Genomic DNA, 22,165 nt, shown 5'->3' on the forward strand with positions numbered 1-22,165 from the left:
AAAGTCTCTTAAATCCATGAGTGGCACACTGACATTAGGAGATGGGTGGCAGTCTGCCTTCACCCTAGCGGAAATGACCACTGGATGTGAAAGGAAGGAAGCTCCCAATGTCTTATACGAAGACATGGACAAAACCTTCGCAGCAGACAACGCTGCCGGAAACACTTCCACCACAGCCCCAAAAATACGATTGCTACCCGCTATCAAAGCATCAATCTCCACAAGAGATTCATGCGCCTCGTGTGCTAACGGCAAGCTGAAATCCTGCCACGGAGCGTCTGTCGCTAAAGGCCGGTTTCCAAAAGAAAAACCCTTGTAAGACGGAACAGCCTCCTCCGACGGAATTGCATCCGCGCACACCAGTCGGACCTGTTCCCATACAAAACCAAGAACCGCCTGGTAATCATAATCGCCGTCTGGCGTACCATAGGCCAAAATGGGAATCTCATCAAGCACCGAACCTGGTGCCGACCCTTCCCCCGAACCACACACTGATTCAGGGGGAAAATCCTCTTCCAAAGAAGAAATTTACTCAAACGACGCACTGTGCGCCGACCATAATGGAAATGAAACTGCATGGACAGGACAATGCGGAACGGCCGAATCCGCAAACTGGTTCAATCCAGGTCTCTCTGGAAACCCCGGCGGTAGAGGGACTGGTGGAGGTGATTCCCCTAGCCAGGCCATGAAATTCTCAAAAAGAGAAACATAGTCCCCCCCGAGTCCGTCCCTGAGGGTGACCCAAAACCATTGGACCCTGAACGAAAGGCTCCACCCACGCAGTCGAGGGATAACGCCTGGAACCTCTACCCCGATCTGACAGGTCTGGATTGACCATCGGTGTAGACACAGGCGCACCCAAGAAAGCTGCAGTTTCCCGGATCTCTGCCGAAGCAGACAATGGGACTGGTGGTGTCGGTTGAACCGGACCGTCAGGAAATTCGTACACGTACGAATCCTGCGCCGAATTCTGAACCCAACGTACCACGTGTGGATTAGCCAACCCAGTTGATGTAGCCACATGCGAACAATCTAAAAGCTGATGACTCTGTACAGGCGCCCCAACAACAGAAGAGACGCCCACTGGTGTCGCACCCGAAACAACGCCAACCGGCTCCGTGATCGAGACAATGTTGTGAGACTTCACGATTTCGCCAAGTGGCTCAATTATTGAAGTAGTGCCGAAAGGCGTGTTGGTCGAAACAGCGCCCATGGATGCCATGACCAACCCTCCACCAGAAGTCTGGTGAAACAAACGGTGCCGTGAAGCGGACATCATTCTAGAGCTAACCAACCCCTCCACAGAAGGACCAATAACCAAGATGGGAGTCGGAACTGAGAGACACAGTCGTTCCTGCCACGACTGCACTCCCTCGGACTGACACCCCCGTTACAACCATAACAGGCGCCGCCTCCACCGATGGAGGCAAGACCAAATACCCAGGTGGAACGGAGTCCGACCTGGAAGAAACCTTCCATGCTTCAGCCGAAGCAGGGAGCAACAGCGCCCCCTCAGCGCTAAGCAGTGTTGCAGGTTTACTGGTATTACCATGAAGATGGCAAACAGACGAGGAGGCGCCTTTGCGCCTACCACTCATCCGCAAGCTCTTTGAACTGGACACCGACTTGCCGACCGGCGGCAAGTTGTTATGGAGCACGACCCCGGAGATTGCCACTGTGCTCCGCCCGTCCTGTTAACGTCTGATCATCCTCTTACGCTCTGCGTCTTTTGACAGCTTCTTAGCCTTCCCCCACATGGAGGGGGACCAATTTACACAGATATGACACTGGCATTTAAAACAACAAGAATGGCATGCCCGACATAACAAATGCTGGTCAAACTGGGGCAGTCGTTTAAGACAACCCCCCTCGGCACACACAACCAACCGGTTGGAGCCCGAGGAAGCCGTGTCAGACATTAAACCACCTGTGTAAACCATCCCCAAAAGACCTTGTATGACAAAAAAAATAAAACAAAATTACAAATTAATAAACAATTTGACAAAAGTTTACTAGAGCAAAACTCGAACACGACTGCAATGGAAAGAAAGAAAGAAAGAAATGTTTTATTTAACAACGCACTCAACACATTTTATTTATGGTTATATGGCGTCAGACATATAGTTAAAGACCACACAGATTTTGAGAGGAAACCCCTGTCGCCACTACATGGGCTACTCTTCCGATTAGCAGCAAGGGATCTTTTATTTGCGCTTCCCACAGGCAGGATAGCACAAACCATGGCCTTTGTTGAACCAGATATGGATCACTGGTCGGTGCAAGTGGTTTACACCTACCCATTGAGCCTTGGGGAGCACTCACTCAGGGTTTGGAGTCGGCATCTGGATTAAAAATCCCATGCCTCGACTGGGATCCGAACCCAGTACCTACCAGCCTGTAGACCGATGGCCTAACCACGACGCCACCGAGGCCGGTCGACTGCAATGGAGGACTACAGAATCAAAAATGAGGATATACGGTCTACCCATGCGCAGGTGTAGTTCATACATTTGGCAAGGGGAAATAATTCTGCAGTGGAGGTTATAACTCAGGGTCGTATAGCATTGTTGTTGTGCTAGTACAATAAGTTGAATAAGACTATTATATACTGATAATGTCAGGGTTGGGGTCCTGAAATCATTATCTTACAATAGATACATAAATATAAAGTGCATTCAATAAAATTACTAGTTAATTGAAACAGTCAAATTTGGAGCTCAAAATTAATGACAGACTAAATATATAATAAAAGAGCAATTAAACAGATAGACAGAGAGAAAAGAAGAAATGAAAAATCCATATTTCCAAATATAGAAAACAAAAACAAAAACACCAGCAGTATGCGTCTTATATTGGAGTTATTTTTAACTATTAAGGCTAAGTTTAATTTTCTAGACATCTTTGCCAAGGTGCCCAGTTTTCATCAAACTCTTTATGTGAACAGTTTTTATAGAGTGCTAGCTGTTGTTAATTTTATCCTCATAATGTTATTTTTCATATTAAATGACATTTTAACTCAATATTTTCTTACCATTCAGCACTTCAAGAAACACCTCCCCATTTGGATATATAGCAATTTCATCGTCAAAGATTTGAGAATCTATATATATCCGGCCAGGATTTTTCCATGTCTTTTTACGCAATCGACACCTGAAAACAAAAAAGTGTATAAAATGAGTATTTATTCAACCTGTAATGAGAATTCCATTCAAGGAAATCTCTTGCCAAACAGACACAAGATCCTATTGGCCTACAGATCTCTATTTAATTTTTAATTCTTTCACTAGTAGATGGTAATTCATAGAGATTTTTCCAATTTTCAGTGTCAAATTTGTAATTAATTTTTTTTAAATTTAATTAAAATTAAAAAATTTGAAGCTTCCAAAATATCGCACTATTAGTTTGTGGATACTGCCCAAGACAATCATAAAAAGTTTAAAAATTATCTCATCAAAACTTTAGATGACAGACTTTCAAATTTTCATTTTAATTTTTTTTAAAAGGATAACATTTTGTATAAAAATTCAAAAAGTGTTGGATAAACAATCATACTGTCATGTCAATGGCCATGACCGAGGCATTTGTTTTTCCAAAATGTAAAATAGTATGGTTTTCCAGTTTTTAAGAACTTGCATTATATTAATACCGTAATATTATGCACCGAGATGAATATCCAGATGTACTACTACATGTCCGACTCACATTTGTGAGAAGTAGAAGACAAAAGTGATGCAATCACTAGAAAAGTATCACCTGAATCTTACTTTCTGATTCGGACATCAAATGAAAACACTGGACAATAACACTGTCCCTAACTATCTGTTAACCACCTGTTAATCGCTACTAAATTTCTGACAGTGAGCAATGTATCAGAAAATATACCTACAGTGAATTATCTGATTATTGCTTTTATAAGGAGCAGTTCATACTTAGAACACTACCAGTATACCTTTGGAGATGGGCCCATAATCTGGATTAATCTTCCAATTTATCAAATGTTTTCAACCATGCACAGAAATGAAAGAATTTTTTTTTTAACGACGCACTCAACACATTTTATTTATGATTATATGGCGTCAGACATATGGTTAAGGACCATACAGATTTTAAGAGAGGAAACCCACTGTCGCCACTTCATGGGCTACTCTTTTTGATTAGCACCAGGGATCTTTTATATGCACCATCCTACAGACAGGACTACTTAACAAATTCTTGCATTTACAATTTTTATCTGTGTACATAACTATATACTTTAAATTTATAATATTCAACGAGAAAAAGAGTTAATTAAATGTATGTAGATTGTATGATGAATGAGGAACCCAAAATCTCCAGTACAATGAAAACCAGAATAAAACCCCAATCCCCAGTGCACACAAAAAAAAAAAAAAACCCCCCCAAAAAAATCTGAAAAAAAAAATCTATTTGATTCATTCCTGAGCAGAATACTGTGTTGAATGTTACCTGTCTAAGGGGATGTCTATATCACACTGTTCTTTCACTTCTGGCACAATCAGTTTTTTAGATTCCAAAACTGTCATCCCTTTAGCAACTACAGTCTCAATTAAATACTTGCAGGACTGAAGGATAAAAGTAACACAAATGTTTATCACCAGATTACAAATAAACAAAACATTAAAAATAAATTAAATTGTTAAACTGTTATATTTACTAATCAACCATACTGTATTTGAAATAAAACAATAAACTGCTTTATACTAATTGAAAATAAATGTACTGTTTTATTTGGAAAAGAAAATATACTATTCTTAGAACAGAGTTTTATACAGCATTTGAAACACACATTTAGAAAGAATAAACGATAGTGTTTGAAAATCGTACTATATGAAAAGGTAATTAAACCATTTAATACTGTACTGGTAATGATGAGGGTCAGAAAAAAAAAATCTATCAAAGGACTCATCTGAAAACCTATTATTCTATTGGTCTTTGCAATACTACAAAAATGGTTTTGATAGTTCAAGGCACTATCTATAACAGCATATGATGCAACAAATGCATAAAAGTAATTATAGAAATGTGTAACACAACCAATACACTTACATCTGATTCATTCACTAGAAGCTGGAAAACTTTAACCCTATGTTCACCAGGTCTCAACGCCCGACCCAACTTTATCTTCAGCTGTTGAGAAAAAGGTAAAAACCAATATTGAATGTCTTGTTCTTTGCCAAAGGTGACAGCCAATGATTAGCTAACAGAACCAACTTTTTTTCAATGACTACCAGAGATGGGTAAAAATCTGTACACAGATCTATATACCCAAAAGGTTAAAAATTAGTTTAAACATTCCTGTTTCCTTTACAAAGAGCCAGTGACAAGCAAGAATCAAACACAGTCTTCATTTATCATCATTGATTTTTATTAATAAGTATGTCTCCCCGACATGTTACTGACACAAAATATGCAATGATTTCATTTTTTTAGATATCCAAAAGAACAGATTTGACAGTGGATAATGTTTCTTTTGTTGTCTGAGAACTGAATCTGTGATGATAATTACTTTTATGAATAATGATATTAGGCTTGAATCACCAAACATCATTTCACCACAAACTATTGAAAAACAAAACCACTAAGGAACATGTGACTCTCTCACACATATTCATGTTTAATTAATAAGTACCAGAAGCAAATACCCAATTTTTTGCTTTGCAATTCTAACAAAACTTACTTTCAAAATTGTGATTGTTGATTACTTTTTTCCACTTTTCCCCTATTTTATCAACCTTAGCAAAGAACATTTCAAGTAAAAGCTAAGACATATGGATTCTAAAAAACTTTTAAAAAGAAAAAAACACTTTAGGATTAGGCTCAGTTTATAATTTTGAAAAATAAAACCCACAGGAATATTGAACCTGCTATGTGGTTTGTAAGGCCAAACAAAAAAATAGGTGTGTTTCCGGTCGACCGACCGTCCCTACTTTTTACCCAACAATAACAATAATGATGATAAATAATAATAATAATAATAATAATAATTATAATTATTATTATTATTATTATTATGATAGTATTCAATTAAAAAAAAAAAAAAAATAATAAAATAAAAAAACTACCTACCTACCCTAATTTTTGGGGGGATGCAATCGGAAACACACCTATTTTTTTGTTTGGCCTAAGACAAGCAAATAAGCTGGTATTTACTAGGAACAACTGTTAAATATGACATATTTTCACAAAATAATACACTGTTCTGTCCAGAATGAAAAAATGAATGAACAATCTGTTAAAACTTTTGAATAAAGCTGACTGTATTAACCAGAATAAACTACACACCTTCCCGTCCTCCATGAACTGCAGTGTGTCTGACAGCCGGATGCTCTCAAACTCTTGGTTGTTGGCATATACTCTGTAGACCTGGACAAGAAGAATACAACACGATGATCACACTGCTGCAAAAACTGATTTATTAGTCATCGGCTATTGGATGTCAAACATTTGGTATTTCTGACTCAGTAGTCATCAGAGGAAACCTGCTACATTTGTCCATTGGTACTGCTACATTTGTCCATTGGTACTGCTACATTTGTCCATTTATATGCACCATCCCAAAGATAGGATAGCACATACCACTCCTTTGATATACCAGTTGTGGTGCACTGTATTATTTTGATAATGAACAATTACGATTTGGACCGAATGTAGAATTTGGAACTTTTCCAAACTAACAAGGGACTTGAGAAACATACCGATAAATCAATAATAATAATCACTTCAACAAATTTATCAGATCTCTCCTTTTTCTTCTCGGAAGGGAGAAGTCATTTCTAAATTTTCAATCTTAATCCCTGTATGACACTCAAAATAAAACTCTTTTAACTTAATAACAGAAGATAAAAATTCCGTCATAAACATTTTAAACTGAGATGCACTATACCTTGAAATGTTCTGATGTTATTCCGACAGTTGATTCCATGTTCTTTTTGAAAGCCCCAAGGGTGATTCGTTTATCAACAAAAACGGTAAGACCTGTCCAACACGCAGTATAATGTTACACAAGTTGGAAACAAATACATCAATATCAATAAATTAATTAATAAACTGTTCTTCTGTTATCTTATCCAATAGCTGGTTAATTAGTGATGAGGTATTGTTAAAGCATTCCAATCTAAGTTTTAGGCAGGAAACCTCTGACAATGTTGCGAGAGGAATATCTTTATGATAAATGCAGCAAAAATGAAAAGCATGATATGTGTCTTATATTTTCTAAATACTTTACGCAACAAATGTCATGTGGTGAGACTTGAATATTTACACCTAGATCATGGCATCATGTGATTTAAATAGATGCTTGTCTGGTTTATAAATAATTTTCCTGGACTGGGGCAGTTATTTGTAACAGGGTATCTGTGAATATAAAAAGAAAGAAAGAAAAAAAGATTAAAATTTTATCAACAAAAAGTAACATAACTCTTGGCTTCAGAATAATGCACAAATTATTTGACATCTTTTGTCTTCTTCTTTTTTTAAAAACTTACTTCTTTGTCCAAACTGAGTTATTTCACATATTGAGGTATGAAAATAGCGGTACGTCGATTCCATCGGAAAGTCTTTGCCCACGTCGTCCTTCGTTGAACTTGCACACATATTGTCTGCACTGGCACCGACTTCGAGGTCCCAGTTTTCCTCACAGTGAAAAGTCTCTCCCTTGTTGAGCGGCCCCATGACCGGGGACGCCTGGTCGGAATTACACTCCACGTGCTCGACGGGTCCCTTATCACCGAGAGGCTGGATGTCGTCGGGCGACGGGGACTGGCCCTCATTGTTAGAGTTGTAGTTGGTCGTCAGGCTGAACTCGGCGCTCGTACTCGTGTCCTGGCTGCTGGAACTCGGCACCATGGGACTGTTGCTGCGACCGTCCGACTCCTGAGGCGAGCTGTCGCTGTTGTCATGACAACCGTGAGACACTGAATGATTGCTGTGGCAGTCCTGCAGAGCTGTAGTCCTTAGCTTAATATCGACACTGTCGAGGTCATGTGCGTCACTACCACTCACACTATCACATGTCGGTTCACAATTTAAGCACAGCTGTTGCCGTCTTAACATATTTTGCTGCAATGTCCTTTTATAGTCATCCACTTCATCTATAAAACAGGTTTTTACAATCAATAAAACACTACAAATGCAAGAAGCAGATTTAAAAAAAATCATCAATACACAATTTCAGAATATTAGACATTCTTCCATTTTATATAATTGTTATATCTTGAATGAAACAAAAAATCTTTTGCGAAAATATTAGTGAAAAGACAGAGATTTGTTAAAAAAGACTTTTAAAAAAATCAAAATTGATTATTATATAACTGAGCATAAAATAACTGTTATAATTAATATGTTGTCATTTTGCGTCATGAACTAATAAAAAAAAAAACATTCACTGGACTCTGCCTTGTGCAGAGATACAAACTTGAAGGTGTTGATAGGTTTCTTGTTCGAATTCCCATACTTTTAATCACTGGTCACAATTATAATTGAAATCCCCATTTGAAATACTTGCCTATAGCTGGTAAATAGACGTTAATGCGTATTGTGTTTTGATGTTGATCGATTAGTTTGTGGAACTTGCTCTGTACAAATGGGACTCTGTTGTCTTCTTCATCACCGGTATACTCTATATACACCTGAAAAGTTGGAATAAAACAAAAAGCATTGCCCAACACCCAAGTGATCAACATTACTTTGTTCATGATGGGAAGTTATTATAACAGTTGTAATAAAAACAATAATAGTAATCAAAATTGTAATTTTTATCAGCTAGTGTTACTCCCTAATAAAAAGATTTTAAAAAGAAAAAAGTTTGTTTTGTTTAATGACACCACTGGAGCACACTGATTAATTAATCATCGGCTGTTGGGTGTCAAAAATTTTGTAATTCTGACACGTAGTCATCAGAGGAAACCTACTACATTTTCTTAATGCAGCAAGGGATCTTTTATGTGCACTTTCCCACAGACAGGAAGCACATACCACGACCTTTGATCAGTTGTGATGCACTGGTTGGAACAAGAAAAAAAACCAATCAGTTGAATGGATCCACTGAGGTGGTTCGATCCTGTGACACAAGCACTTCAAGCGAGCACTCAACCAACCGAGCTAAATACCACCCCATACTAATAAAATAAAATAAATGCTATTGTTGGCTGTAGCCGGAATGACCAATTTACTTGTAAGATCCCACCTCCCTCCAACCCCCCATCCCAAAAAAACAAACCCCAATCCAACTACAACCAAAAACAAAAAAGGTAAAATGAAAAAAGTTCAAGTCAAGTTTCAGTATCTCCACATTTAAACACCCACCCCCCCCCCCCCCCCCCCCCGAGTAATCTGTTCATACTATAAGTATGAATAGAATAGAATGAATAGAATAAATGAATGTTTAACAAAAATACGTCGGCTATTGGGTGTCAAACTATGGTATATGCAAACATTAAGTTGTAAGTAAGTATGAGTACCCATCAGGTTCTTATAGCTGTGTATTTTACCTTATTACTTTTGAAGAAACCCTCTGATTTGAGAGTTTTACTGGGCACAAGGAGTTGTCTAAAGTCACTGTGACATCGCTCTAACACACAGCGCATTTTGGACATGTCTGGGATTTCCTTTATTTTATAAATCATGTTCTTCAACTCCTGAACAGTCTGAACGTGATACGCACGCACGTTAAATGGTGGCTCGATGATCTCTCTAAAGATATCTACCACAAACACTTTCACAGTGATGCCTGCAACAAAAATACATAATGACAACAAGCATTCTGAGAGTACTGCTAAAGCAATACATAAAGCCACACACAAAATTTCAGCTCAATATTTTGAGGCAGTGGAAGAAACAAGTCCGGAAAACAAATTTCCATATCTCCTAAGTTCAAGGGGCATAACTCTGAAAAATGGGTAAATTGCCATGAAAGTCAAACTTGATTTCTCTAACAGAAGATGAAAAAGCTATGCAAAAAATTTCTGCTCAGTATCTTAAGGTATTTTTACTACAGATGTCCAGAATTTGTTTTTTTCTTATCTCCAGGGCCAAAACTCTCGTCAAAAATGGGTAAATTGCCATGAAAGTCAAACTTGATCTGTAATAGTACATGAAAAAACCTATAAGTAAAATTTCAGCTCAATATTTCAAGGCATTGTGAAAAAAACCTTCAGAAAAACTGAGAAGACGATGACAAAACCTATAATCTGATCCTGTTGGACCGATAGGGTAATAAAATAAATAGGGTACAAGGTGAACAAAGAATACTGTTAGTAATTTAGAACATATCAAAACAAATTATACTAGGAATTTTAAACCAACCTCCAGGTTTATATTCTTGAAACACCTGATCTGAACGCTTTGTTTCCAAGAGAAGGTCAAAGTTGTAACTGGTTTTAACGCCGCCCAGCAGTTCGCCCATCGTTACGTTTTCCTCGCCCTCAAAAGACTTCTCCAGTGCGTCTGAGTAATCGTCATACTTGACTAGTCGACAGCAGTTCAGAGGGAGGACCCCGTCCAGTTCAAGAGCCTGCAAATGGAATTAATCAATCTGTAACGACAATGCAGCACCAAAAACACACATTAGCTGTGGGATGGCAAAGGTAAATAACAATAAACATCAATCTAAAAATTAAAAAATTATCAAGAAAACACAGTGTAAACTGTTGTGAAACATCACATTCGTGAAAAACACGATGCCAGTGACACTTATTAACATAATATAAAAAAAAAAAAAAACTCCAAAAAGGTAAACAAAAATGTGATCTTTAAATGAAAACAGTATATGGTAAACATAATAAATACTGAACAACACAAAAAAAAAACAACCATACACAGAGTTGAAAATGTTCTCACAAATGTTTACAGAAATAATTTTTAAATGTTTATGCGATATAGAACATTATGTGAAATATCCACCATTTTCAAGGAAAGCCATGAGAATGTTGCCACCCATGTGCCACCAAATCTGTGTAAATCTCACTGTTTAGTTTATATGCTATATTTATGTCAGACATTTTTTATTCAATTTTGGATCACTCCTGTATGAGTCCAACTCTTATAATTTTAGTCAATTTTCTTAGCATATATTTAACACATTTTCATGCAGTACGGTAATTTTGAAGTCATAAATCTCATTTCTGAATCAGAAGTATTCACCAACTAATAGTTCTATCCATGTATAAATGTAGGTATATTCCAGGCATGAATAACACTTTGATAGGTTTACAATATATGCATTTAACACATTTTAACTTGACAAGCATTTCTTTGTTTCCTTTCCCCATCATTTATATACATCAAAACCCAATGTAACATTTTAACTTGACAAACAAATGCTCGAAACCTTCGTGGTATAGGAGCATGTAAATATTTTATTGATTGGCAAACATTCCTTTGTTTCCTTTCCCATCATTTATATACATCAAAACCCAATGTAACATTTTTCATTATAACCTTGAATGCCATTTCAGTAGCTTCCTTCAGGGTTTTGTCTTTGTGTATTTCGAACCTGTAGTCTAGTTTCCTTTGATACTTGGGATGTATGCAGTACAATTTAATCTGCAAATATAAAAATTAAAACATAATTTAAAAAATATTCATAAGAAATTTGTCGAGCAAGATTCACACTATTTCTTCTTTTTCATATGCAAATAATCCTTAAACAATTTATCTCTGTCTGTATAAAAATCAGTTTATTCCATTTGTCTCAAAAGCTCTAAAAATTAATTAGGCAATTGTGCTAATAGGCTGATGATATTAAAACTATTCATTTGCTTAATGTATATCATCTTTTAATAAAATATTTTCAGGTATTCGTAGGAAGATGTTAACATGTTAATGAAAGACCTGGGCCTCATTCCACAAAGCCATCTTAGCACTGCTACTGTGGTAAAGTATCTACCATCGCAACCATAACTTCTTACTACAATTATCAGCCTGTTCCATGACGTGCTGTAGCTTACTGTTGTCATAAATTACGGTGAAAATTTACAACTGGTACAAAGCAGTTGAAAAGCCACCAACATAGATATCAAATGGCATTTAGATGATAATTTGACGATTTTCTAAGAAAGATACAAACTCTCTGAGTAAATATGGATATAATATACTCATAACACCTTTTATGAAACTCGGTGTTCTATGAAAAAACATTCTAGGCAATACAACTGTAACATAAAAATATGGGAGATAACTTTCCTGACTTATGCATTCAGCAATTATTATACTTTGCGAATAAACTGACAAAGTTTTTTTTCCAAATGATCCTGCAATTTAAACATCTTTTTAAAGAATGGCAGATCTCACAAACACATTTTATCTCTGGGTACCAGACATTTTCACTACATCAGTACAGTGATTAAATATAGATATTTATGAACCAACTGAATTACCTTGCATGTTGACTTCTCAATCTCTCTCTGTTTTCTCTCAGCTTCCTCCTTGGCTTGTTGTTGATGAAGGTAATCTTTTAGAGGCTTGGGAAACTGATCAGGCTGCATGAAGTCTAAAAAGAAAAAGTTAAAGTTTGTTTTGTTTAACAACACCACTAGAACACATTAATTTATCATTGGCTATTGGATGTCAAACATTTGGTAATTCTGACTCATTGTCATCAGAGGAAACCGTGCTATATTTCTCACAATGCAGCAAGGGATCTTTCCCACAGACAGGAAAGCACATACCATGGCCTTTAACTAGTTGTGGTGCATTGGTCGGAATGAGAAAAAATCCAATCAATTGAATGGATCCACCAAGGTGGTTCAATCCTGTGAGGAAAGCACTTCAATCGAGCATTCAACCGACTGAGCTAAATCCCGCCTATGTTTTGTTTAACGACACCACTAGAACATATTAATTTATTAATCATTGGCTATTGGATGTCAAACATTTGGTCATTTTATACTGAGTCTTAGAGAAAACCTGCTATATTTTTCCATTAGCAGCAAGGGATCTTTTATATGCAACATCCCATAAACAGGACAGCACATACCACAGCCTTTGATATACCAGTCATAGTGCACTGGCTGGAATGAGAAATAGCCCGATCCTAGACCGACCGTGCATCAGGTGAGCACTTTACCACTGGGCTATGCCCTGCCCCTTTCTAAAAATAAATTTTGTCTATTTGATTTCACTTTGGCGAACATATTAAAACATTTATACTTATTCTTCAAAAAGAAATTCATAAAGCAGAAGAGGTTAGTAAATTTTAATATTCTTACTAAGGAAAATCTGTTAAAATGTTTCTCACCTGCGTTTCTTTCCTTGTCTATTTGTCGGTACATCAACATATATGCATTTGTGGAACTGAAAAGTAAAATAGTGATGGAGTTACTGTAGTAGTAGTAACAGTTACATGTTTCACAACTCATGTACCGTTTATGTTTCAAACATATAACTAATGAGTTACTTGGTGATGGTTTAATGCTGCACTCAACTGAACTGAATATAACAGTTTCAAACTGAACATGAAATTTTTATTATAAGAACACATTTCAGTAACATGTAAATATTACAATCATCATCATGCAAAGAGAGGGTTAAAAAAAAAAAAGTTCTGTTTTACGATACTGAAATATACCTTTTATTATAGACTACTGGTACCGAAATGCCATATAGCAGACACTTTGAAAGATGTACTTATTTCTTTACAATTAACCAAATGCATTTTTAATTATCTGAAAGGATAATAAAAGTTGTGTTCTTTGCCATACAAGTTCAAGAGCACTGATTAGGAGAAAAAAACACACAACTGAAAACAGAATGATAATGCAACTGCATAACAAAACTACCGGATTCTAATTGTTTTATCAATAAATCTGTAAGTGAATTTGAGAAATATACTGTGATACTTTATTTTTTGGCAAACTTGATTTGCTTCACTTATTCAAACAAAATCCATTAATCTCTGAATGATGTAGCTATTTTTAATTTCATACCTTGCATAAGCTGAAGAGTAGAAACCTCTGGAGACACCTGAACCACCGTACGTTTTACGAATGTCATCATATGTAATCTGCCAGATAGCAAAATGCACAACAATTACAAAAGAGTATAATTAAATTTCCCTTACATTCATTACAACGTAACATCATCCCATTGGTCCAGCTGTAGCATGGCAGTTTGTTCATTTTTCGATGAACATAAAAATTATGTCGTCAGGGAATGTCATATCTGATGACATCATTTTATATGGGCAAGTTGTCTTATTGAGCATTATTGTTTATGGATAAAACATAATTCAAAATAAAGTATGATGTTTTAGTGTTATTATTAGCCTGTATGATTCAAATTTAATTATAAGTATTGTCTGTTATTTCTTTTACGTTCATCTGGGTATGAACAAAAAAAATCATCTGCAAACTTATGTGAGAACGGCTTTGCCGATTCCCAGTTTGCAGATGATTTTTTTGGTTCATACCCCGATGACAATCTTTAAATAAAATGCATTCAAAGGAAGAAAAAAAAAATAGTCTCCACTAAATGGAATACTACTAGAATAAAAAGATTTAAAAAAAAATGCAATTTGTATAAATACTGCATGTTAATTTCCTGCGATCGCGATCTGCATGCGTGCTCACGACCATTGGTACAAAGTTAACAAAGACAAAGAAAATAACCGAAACTGCAGTTAGGTATTCATTGATGCAAACAACTATTGTTTTTCTACAAATTTACATCATGATTTACTTCTGTGTAATTGTATTGTTTAATGTCTGCAATGATGTCTCTTGACACGTGGGTGTCAGCTGACTCTGAACCGTGACATATATTACGCCGAGAGCTGTCCTCAGTTCAGCCAATGAACATTCTTCCTAATGTTCACGAACTATTTGATTGGTGTCCGTCGTGTCCATTTGGTTTAACGTGAAGCTCACAAACCAGTGTAGCGAACGTTTTGTTTTTGCTCGGTCTGGCTGAACTCAGCCCTTGGGATAGCCGACATGTCTTTCGGACCTGAACTGGCATGTGTATTCAAATTGACATGCATTGTCGTTTGTTTTTATTACTTTGGTTGAAAGACTTTACAAAATTAAAATAGCAAGTTACATATCTTCCAGACATTGAATAACCGTCACATTGCTGTCATACATGTCGAATGCATACCATTAAAATTAATAACCCTGATTATTAAAATTAGCAAACATCATAAGGCATACGCTGTCTTCTGGATAACACCGTTTCTCGTTACTGGTCGCGAGATCGCTATTATGCTAATTGAATATTTGGTATTATTATGTTTGAGGTGTCGAATAGATTATGTAACCATTTGTTCACATCAGAAGATAGAAAATTGCTCAGCCAAAATTTTAGCCACTTGCAAATTTTATTAGCCATTTTTTTGTAAAAATAATTTTTAATTAGCCGATGGCTAAATTGGTTACCGACAGCGCGAGCCCTGGATATTTTCAGTATGTGTTTTGGGAAGGGGGTGTTAGGATAGAAATGACTGATTGCCAACATAACTGTACTATTAACAAGTGCTTCTCCTATTGTTTATTGAGTTAAATAGTACAGTTGATTCTGTCAATGGGCATCTTCTTTGATAGGCCTTGAAGCTTGATTGCTCGGCACGGGAATCCCGTTACGTGTAAGCGCCTTCCTGACGGATTAGCGGTCCCAGTAGATGTGGTAAAATTACCAAACACCAATTGTGAGCAGACGACTGGTCCATTATTAAGTAGTTAGGAAGTGTTTTACCTGTCATAGTGATTAGGTGTGCTTGGTATACTGGTACACAAGTTGTTTGCAAGAGGTAGTCGACTGCCATGCTCGTACTTGTGATAATTGTTTTTCTAAAGTACTTCAAATCAAGGTGTAGAGGCAACTGATTTAAGGTGCTTCCACGCCGTCAAAGCGCTTACTTTACGGACCAAGGCGTGAACAGAATGTAGACATTTTATTGGCTGTTGGTTAGCTGAACAATTCATGGATGAATAAATGTGAAAAATAGGGGCAAGTTTTCTATTACCACGAACCATGCACCAAAACAAGTAATTATCATGTTCATGACCTATTTATTCAACATAAATCTTTAAAAACATTTTGTTTAAACTTTTACATTTGGTGAATTAATTTTGGAGACGGTATATAGCTTCATATTTAATTACTATATTATCTATTTTACAAGCTGCTTCTTAAAATGCGAGGTATATGACATTAAGGAAGGAAATGGTTTATTTAATGACACACTCAACACATTTAATTTACGGTTATGTGGCGTCGGACATATGATTAAGGACCACACAGTGAATTATCTGATTATTGCTTTTTTAATGAGCTGTTCATAATTAGAACACTACCAGTATACCTTTGGAGATTGGCCCATAATCTGGATTAATCTTCCAATTTATCAATTGTTTCCAACCATGCACAGAAATGAAAGAAATATTTTATTTAACGATGCACTCAACACATTTTATTTACAGTTATATGGTGTCGGACATATGGTTACGGACCACTGATATTGAGGGAGAAAACCCACTGTCGCCACTTCATGGGTTACTCTTTTCGATTAGCAGCAAGGAATCTTTTATATGCATCATCCCATAGACAGGATAGCATACCACAGCCTTTGATATACCAGTTGTGGTGCACTGGCTGATGCGAGAAATAGCACAATGGGTCTACTGACAGGGATCAATCCCAAACCGACCGTGCATCAAGCGAGCGCTTTACCACTGGGCTACGTCTCGCCCCATTGTATGACAGTAAACCATTGACCTTCATGCAGGTCAACTAAAGATGTAATGAATTCAAATTAACCACAGTAGACTCTTTCTAAACACTAACCTAATGCGACAGATAAAATCTTGTTTAGCCCTTTCATCTGCAGATTTCTTCAGTATACTATTTATTCTACTGTGACCATGGTGTACAAAGTTTTTCAAAGGGGGTGAAGGGTTAGGTAGCCAGATTAGGCAATGTATGGTATCCACTCATTAGTAAATAGAATGTTTTCTGAAGATCAAAAGGATAAATTACCTTTGTGACTTGTTGATCATTGAAACTGTACCATTTTCCATCTTTGAAAGACCTGCAAGTTGAAGAAATGGGGCCATACAAACAGCACATTCCACAGTACCACTGTAACAATACAATAGTCAAATTACTGAGGTCAAAAATACAATAACAAATAGATGCTTTGGGGCCATACAAACACCACTTTTCATCTTACCACTGTGTAACAATACAATAATCAAATTCCTGAGGTCATAACTACAATAAGAAACAAAAGCTTTGGGGCCATACAAACACCACTTTTCATCTTACCACTGTAACAATACAGTAATCAAATTACTGAGGTCATATCTATAATAACAAATATATGCTTTGATGAGGTTACAAATCTTATCTTACGCAAGTTTAATAACTACAATGTGTTGGGCCAATTTTGTTTCCATACAATCAATCCATTTCGACATTTATGCAATCCTACTAATGCTTGGTATGAAATTCACTATGACAGATTATAATTTAATAGTGAACATTTTACCCATCAAGTATTTTATTTCAACTTCTGCCGCATTTTAAAGTTACACTAATGAAATGTCATCTGTACATAGATTAAAACAATTACAGAAGATTTACATATTATTTTATATTTAATTTTGTCTTCAAATATAATCTAGATATATCTTGTACAGTGGAGCAGTGAAAGTATTTACTTGATATAGGCGTAGTAGTGTCCGCCAGCTGCACTACCTGCATGGATCATGATGGAGAACAGTTCGTACACATATGGACCCTGAAACAGAAAACCGTTATTAAAATTACTTACTAATACCAGGCCTGATGCTTATAAAACGTTTATAGTCTCAACTGGAGACTCTAATAGAAAGAAAGAAAGAAATTTGTTATTTAACGACGCACTCAACACATTTTATTTACGGTTATATGGCGTCAGACATATGGTTAAGGACCACACAGATATTGAGAGAGGAAACCTGCTGTCGCCACTTCATGGGCTACTCTTTTCGATTAGCAGCAAGGGATCTTTTATATGCACCATCCCACAGACAGGATAGCACATACCACAGCCTTTGATATAGCAGTCGTGGTGCACTGGCCCCAAAAATAGCCCAATGAACTCACCTGGGGATTGATCCCAGACCGACCGCGCATCAAGCGAACACAGGGCTCACCCTGGATCAAAAATACCTGTAGCCAAAATATTAGCCAAATGGAATTTTTATTAGCTATATTGAAAATGCTTTAGCCAAATTTGTTTTACGCAGTACTGTATAGAGTATTTATATATGAATATCGAAAATGTATCTTTTTCAGCTAATTGTGTACAAACTGGAATAAATAGGAATAACAAAACCTTAATGGGGGTAGGGGCAGTTAATATATTACTTCGAGTTTTTTCAGCAGGGGTGAGGTTGGGATGGGGTTAAGCAATATCTTCAGTCCCCATACACCCACCTCCACTTCTAAGGCCTATGACATTAAATTAACAAACATACAGAAATATGGGGGAGGGTGGATGCTTATGGATGGTGTTTTTTCTTTCTTCCTTTTTTCCCAAATAAAAATTCGAGAGCTTTTTTATATATATAGAACTCATTATTTCTTTAAATAGCAATCTTTATGTTAGTTTGAATAACTTTTTTTTTTATTATTTTTTTTTTTTTAAGTGACCCATCAATTCCCCACCCCAAACGATTTCATAAGTTGTGCCATGTTGTTGCTGTTGATTTCAGTGTCGTGTTAAATGCTTGTTGTGATTTCTGCTTACAAAATACCTCAGCTAAGAATGCAGACTTCACCACAGTATACTCCATTTATTAAAAAAAAACCCAACAACAAATCCTTTAATAAAATTAAAATTTACAGTCTTTTTAAAATCCAGCTAACTTATTAAATGTCACCTCACAGTCTTACAAATTTATATCTAAAATTATCTAGCAAATATGATTACTGTAAACTAATTTTATTCAGTGTACATTTGCAATTTGTATAATTTAAATACTGCATGTTCATTTCCGGCGATCGCGATCTGCATGCGTGCTCTCAACCATGGGTATGAAACTAACAAAAACAAAGGAATAAACAAAAACTGCAGTTAGGTATTCATTGATGCGAATAACTATTGTTTTTCTACAAATTTACATCAAGATTTACTTTTGCGTAATCGTATTGTTTAATGTCCGCAACGATGTCTCTTGACACGCGGTGTCAGCTGACTCTGAAGCGTGAAGTATATTCGCACCGAGAGCTGTCCTCAGTTCAGCCAACGAACGTTTTTCCTAACGTTCGCGAACTATTTGATTGATATTCGTCGTGTCCATTTGGTTTAACGTGAAGCGCACAAACCAGTCTAACGAACGTTTTGTTTTCGCTCGGTCTGGCTGAACTGAGCCCTTGAGATGGCCTACATGTCTTTTGGCCCTGAACTGGCATATGTATTCAAATTGACACGCATTGTCGGTCTGTTTTTATTACTTTGGTTCAAAGATTTTACAAAGTAAAAATAACAAGTTACAGATCTTCCAGACATTGCTGCCATACATGTTGAATGCATGCCGTTAAAATTAATAAGCGTGATTATTAAAATAAGCAAACATTATAAGGCCTACGCTGTATTCTGCATGACACCCGTTTCTCGTTACCGGTTGCGAGATCGCTATTACGCTAATTGAATATTTGGTAGTATTATTATGTTTGAGGTGTCGGATAGATTATGTAACCGTTTGTTCACATCAGAAGACAGAAAATGGCTTAGCCCAAATTTTAGCCACTTGCAAATTTTATTAGCCATTTTTTGTAAAAATTAGCCAATGGCTAATTTGGCTACCGACAGCGCGAGCCCTGGAACACAATCATAACGCACACAAAAATATAGTTACCTGGATTTGTTTTTGTGTAACCCATAAATGGCTTGAACAAAATTTTCAATTCTCAGACACACGATTCCCTGCTTAAGAATGTTTGAACTGAAGACATATTATTACCTGAGTAGCCGATTCTCTGGCATTCTTGTCATTGGTTGCTGCTTCACTACTGAAATTAGACCCCTCACTGCTGGATGATGCAGCTGACAGTCCATTTTCCACTTCAATGCCTTCATCAATACCTACAACAAAAACAGTCTTCATATCTTGAAAGACAATACTTCCATGACACTATAAAATTAAATGCAGTGAATGAAAACAAGCTGACTTGTTGTCAGATATATGTATGCGTGGTTAATTAGCTGTCATTTGAATATATTTCATTATTAATCAGGAAAACAAAAACCACATGCTCTTTGTAGATCTAACACATTTTTGCTGTTTGGCAAATCAATTTGGCTACAAATGTTCTGAACAAATTAGATTAAAAGCTAATATAGGGTGACAGCTTAAACTATGTGCATGTCATTAAATTATACGAACCTTCATCACTATCACAAGGAATAGATGTTGATCTTTTCTCGTCTTCAACAACTGATATGACATCAGTTTCTAGACTTTTTCCATTGACGGAACAAAGACTTGCTTCAGTATCAATAAATGTATTTAAATGTAAAATATCAGGAAACGTCATTCTGAAAGTCAGAAACATATTCTAATCACTTAGCATAAAACAAAAAAACAATGACATTTCTACTAAATGGGAGTATAATTTAATGAATGTTATGAATATGCATTTGATACTTTGTGTATTTTTCCCAATTTCATTATTAGTTATAAAAAAACAAGCATTTTAAAGAGTACTACTAAAGCAATACATGTTCCCTACCAGACCTCAATTTGTTTTCTTATCTCCTAAGTTCAAGGGTTATAACTGTGAAAAATGAGTAAATCCCTATGACAAACTTGATCTGTAGCAGTACATGATATACAAAGTTTCAGCTCAATATCTTAAGGTATTGAGAAATAAAAGTCCAGAAAAACATATGTGAGACAGTTAGACAGATAGACAGAGGTATGGAGATGGAACCCATAATCCCCTCCGATTGGATTGGTAGGAGACCAAAACACACACACACACACACACACACACACAAAACTAAAACAAAAACTATAAATCTGTGTAAAAACTAAGTAAGTACTAACTTGTCATTCAGTTTGATCCTATGCATACTTGTAAAGTCAAAATCAAATCGCTTCATTTGCAATGTTAACAGGTAGGGAAATGTTAAGAATTTCAGTCCCTGCAAAAACAAAAATACAAACATAAAAATTAACTTGGATAACTAAAAATTTGAATTATGGATTGAGTCAGTTTCAAAATCAGTTTAAACAATATTTATCTATATACTACTCAAAAGAATTTAAGGGTCAAAAATTTATAACCAAATAAGTTTCAGAGTGTATTAGATTGATGATGTAAACTACACCAAAAATTTAATTTATTGTTCCATATTTACAAAAACCCACAAATAAACGTCACTGTATACAAGAAAGTCACATGACATGCTGTCAAAGTTGAAGGTTGTCAAACATGGATTTTACACATTAGAACATTCGTTTAATAGTGTGTGAATCCACTCCTGGCGCGAATACACTCGACACATCGTTGCCTCATGCTGTTGATCAGACGTCTGAAGAACTCTTGGGGAATGGCCTGCCACTCCATCATAAGAAGTTGACCCAGATCATGAAGGTTGGCCGGAGGGGCATGGTTATTCCGAACTCTCCTGCCTAATTCGTCCCAGGCGTTCTCTATTGGGGCCAAGTCAGGCGAATATGCTGGCCAATCCATCCTGGCGATACTTTGTTGTCTGAGAAAGTCCGTTACCACCCTGGCGCGGTGGGGTCTGGCATTGTCATCCTGCAGAACTGCCCCGCCGCCAATCTGCTGAAGGCCTGGGAGAACCAACGGCCGGATAATCTCATTCAGATAGCTGATTCCATTCAGATTGCCATCCACCACATAGAAGGGGGTCCTGTGGTGGATAGAGATGCCGCCCCACACCATGACGCTGCCACCACCGAACCGGTGACGTTGTCTAACGTTAACGTCAGCGAAGCGCTCCCCAGGACGTCTGTAGACACAAACCCGACCGCCGTTGAACTGGAGACTAAACCTGGACTCATCAGTGAACATCACTCGACCCCACTGAACACGTTGCCACCGCAGATGAAGTGTGCACCAGTGACGTCTGGCCGTTCTGTGATGTGGTAGGAGTGGTGGTCGAACAGCCTGGCGACGGCAGCGTAGATTATTGGCTCTC

At 36.7% G+C, this 22,165-nt stretch overlaps 1 protein-coding gene across 1 annotated transcript in view; it reads right to left on the bottom strand.

The window, feature by feature from the left end:
• Window positions 1-4,104: 4,104 nt before the first annotated feature.
• Window positions 4,105-22,165, bottom strand: part of LOC121370467 (ubiquitin carboxyl-terminal hydrolase 47-like) — a 35,811-nt gene continuing 17,750 nt past the window's right edge. The window contains exons 11-27 of the mRNA XM_041495717.1: window positions 21,045-21,142; window positions 20,382-20,533; window positions 19,959-20,080; window positions 17,670-17,749; window positions 16,987-17,038; window positions 13,941-14,017; window positions 13,253-13,308; window positions 12,393-12,505; window positions 11,455-11,559; window positions 10,321-10,528; window positions 9,507-9,745; window positions 8,522-8,645; window positions 7,503-8,108; window positions 6,902-6,993; window positions 6,301-6,381; window positions 5,065-5,145; window positions 4,105-4,580 (exon numbers count right to left, since the gene is read on the bottom strand). Coding sequence (XP_041351651.1) covers window positions 4,461-4,580; window positions 5,065-5,145; window positions 6,301-6,381; window positions 6,902-6,993; window positions 7,503-8,108; window positions 8,522-8,645; window positions 9,507-9,745; window positions 10,321-10,528; window positions 11,455-11,559; window positions 12,393-12,505; window positions 13,253-13,308; window positions 13,941-14,017; window positions 16,987-17,038; window positions 17,670-17,749; window positions 19,959-20,080; window positions 20,382-20,533; window positions 21,045-21,142 — 2,406 coding nt within the window. The 3' untranslated portion in view covers window positions 4,105-4,460. The remainder of the gene's footprint in view (window positions 4,581-5,064; window positions 5,146-6,300; window positions 6,382-6,901; window positions 6,994-7,502; window positions 8,109-8,521; window positions 8,646-9,506; window positions 9,746-10,320; window positions 10,529-11,454; window positions 11,560-12,392; window positions 12,506-13,252; window positions 13,309-13,940; window positions 14,018-16,986; window positions 17,039-17,669; window positions 17,750-19,958; window positions 20,081-20,381; window positions 20,534-21,044; window positions 21,143-22,165) is intronic.

The sequence above is a fragment of the Gigantopelta aegis genome, chromosome 4 (assembly GCF_016097555.1).
Source record: "Gigantopelta aegis isolate Gae_Host chromosome 4, Gae_host_genome, whole genome shotgun sequence".
Lineage (NCBI taxonomy): Eukaryota > Metazoa > Mollusca > Gastropoda > Neomphalida > Peltospiridae > Gigantopelta > Gigantopelta aegis.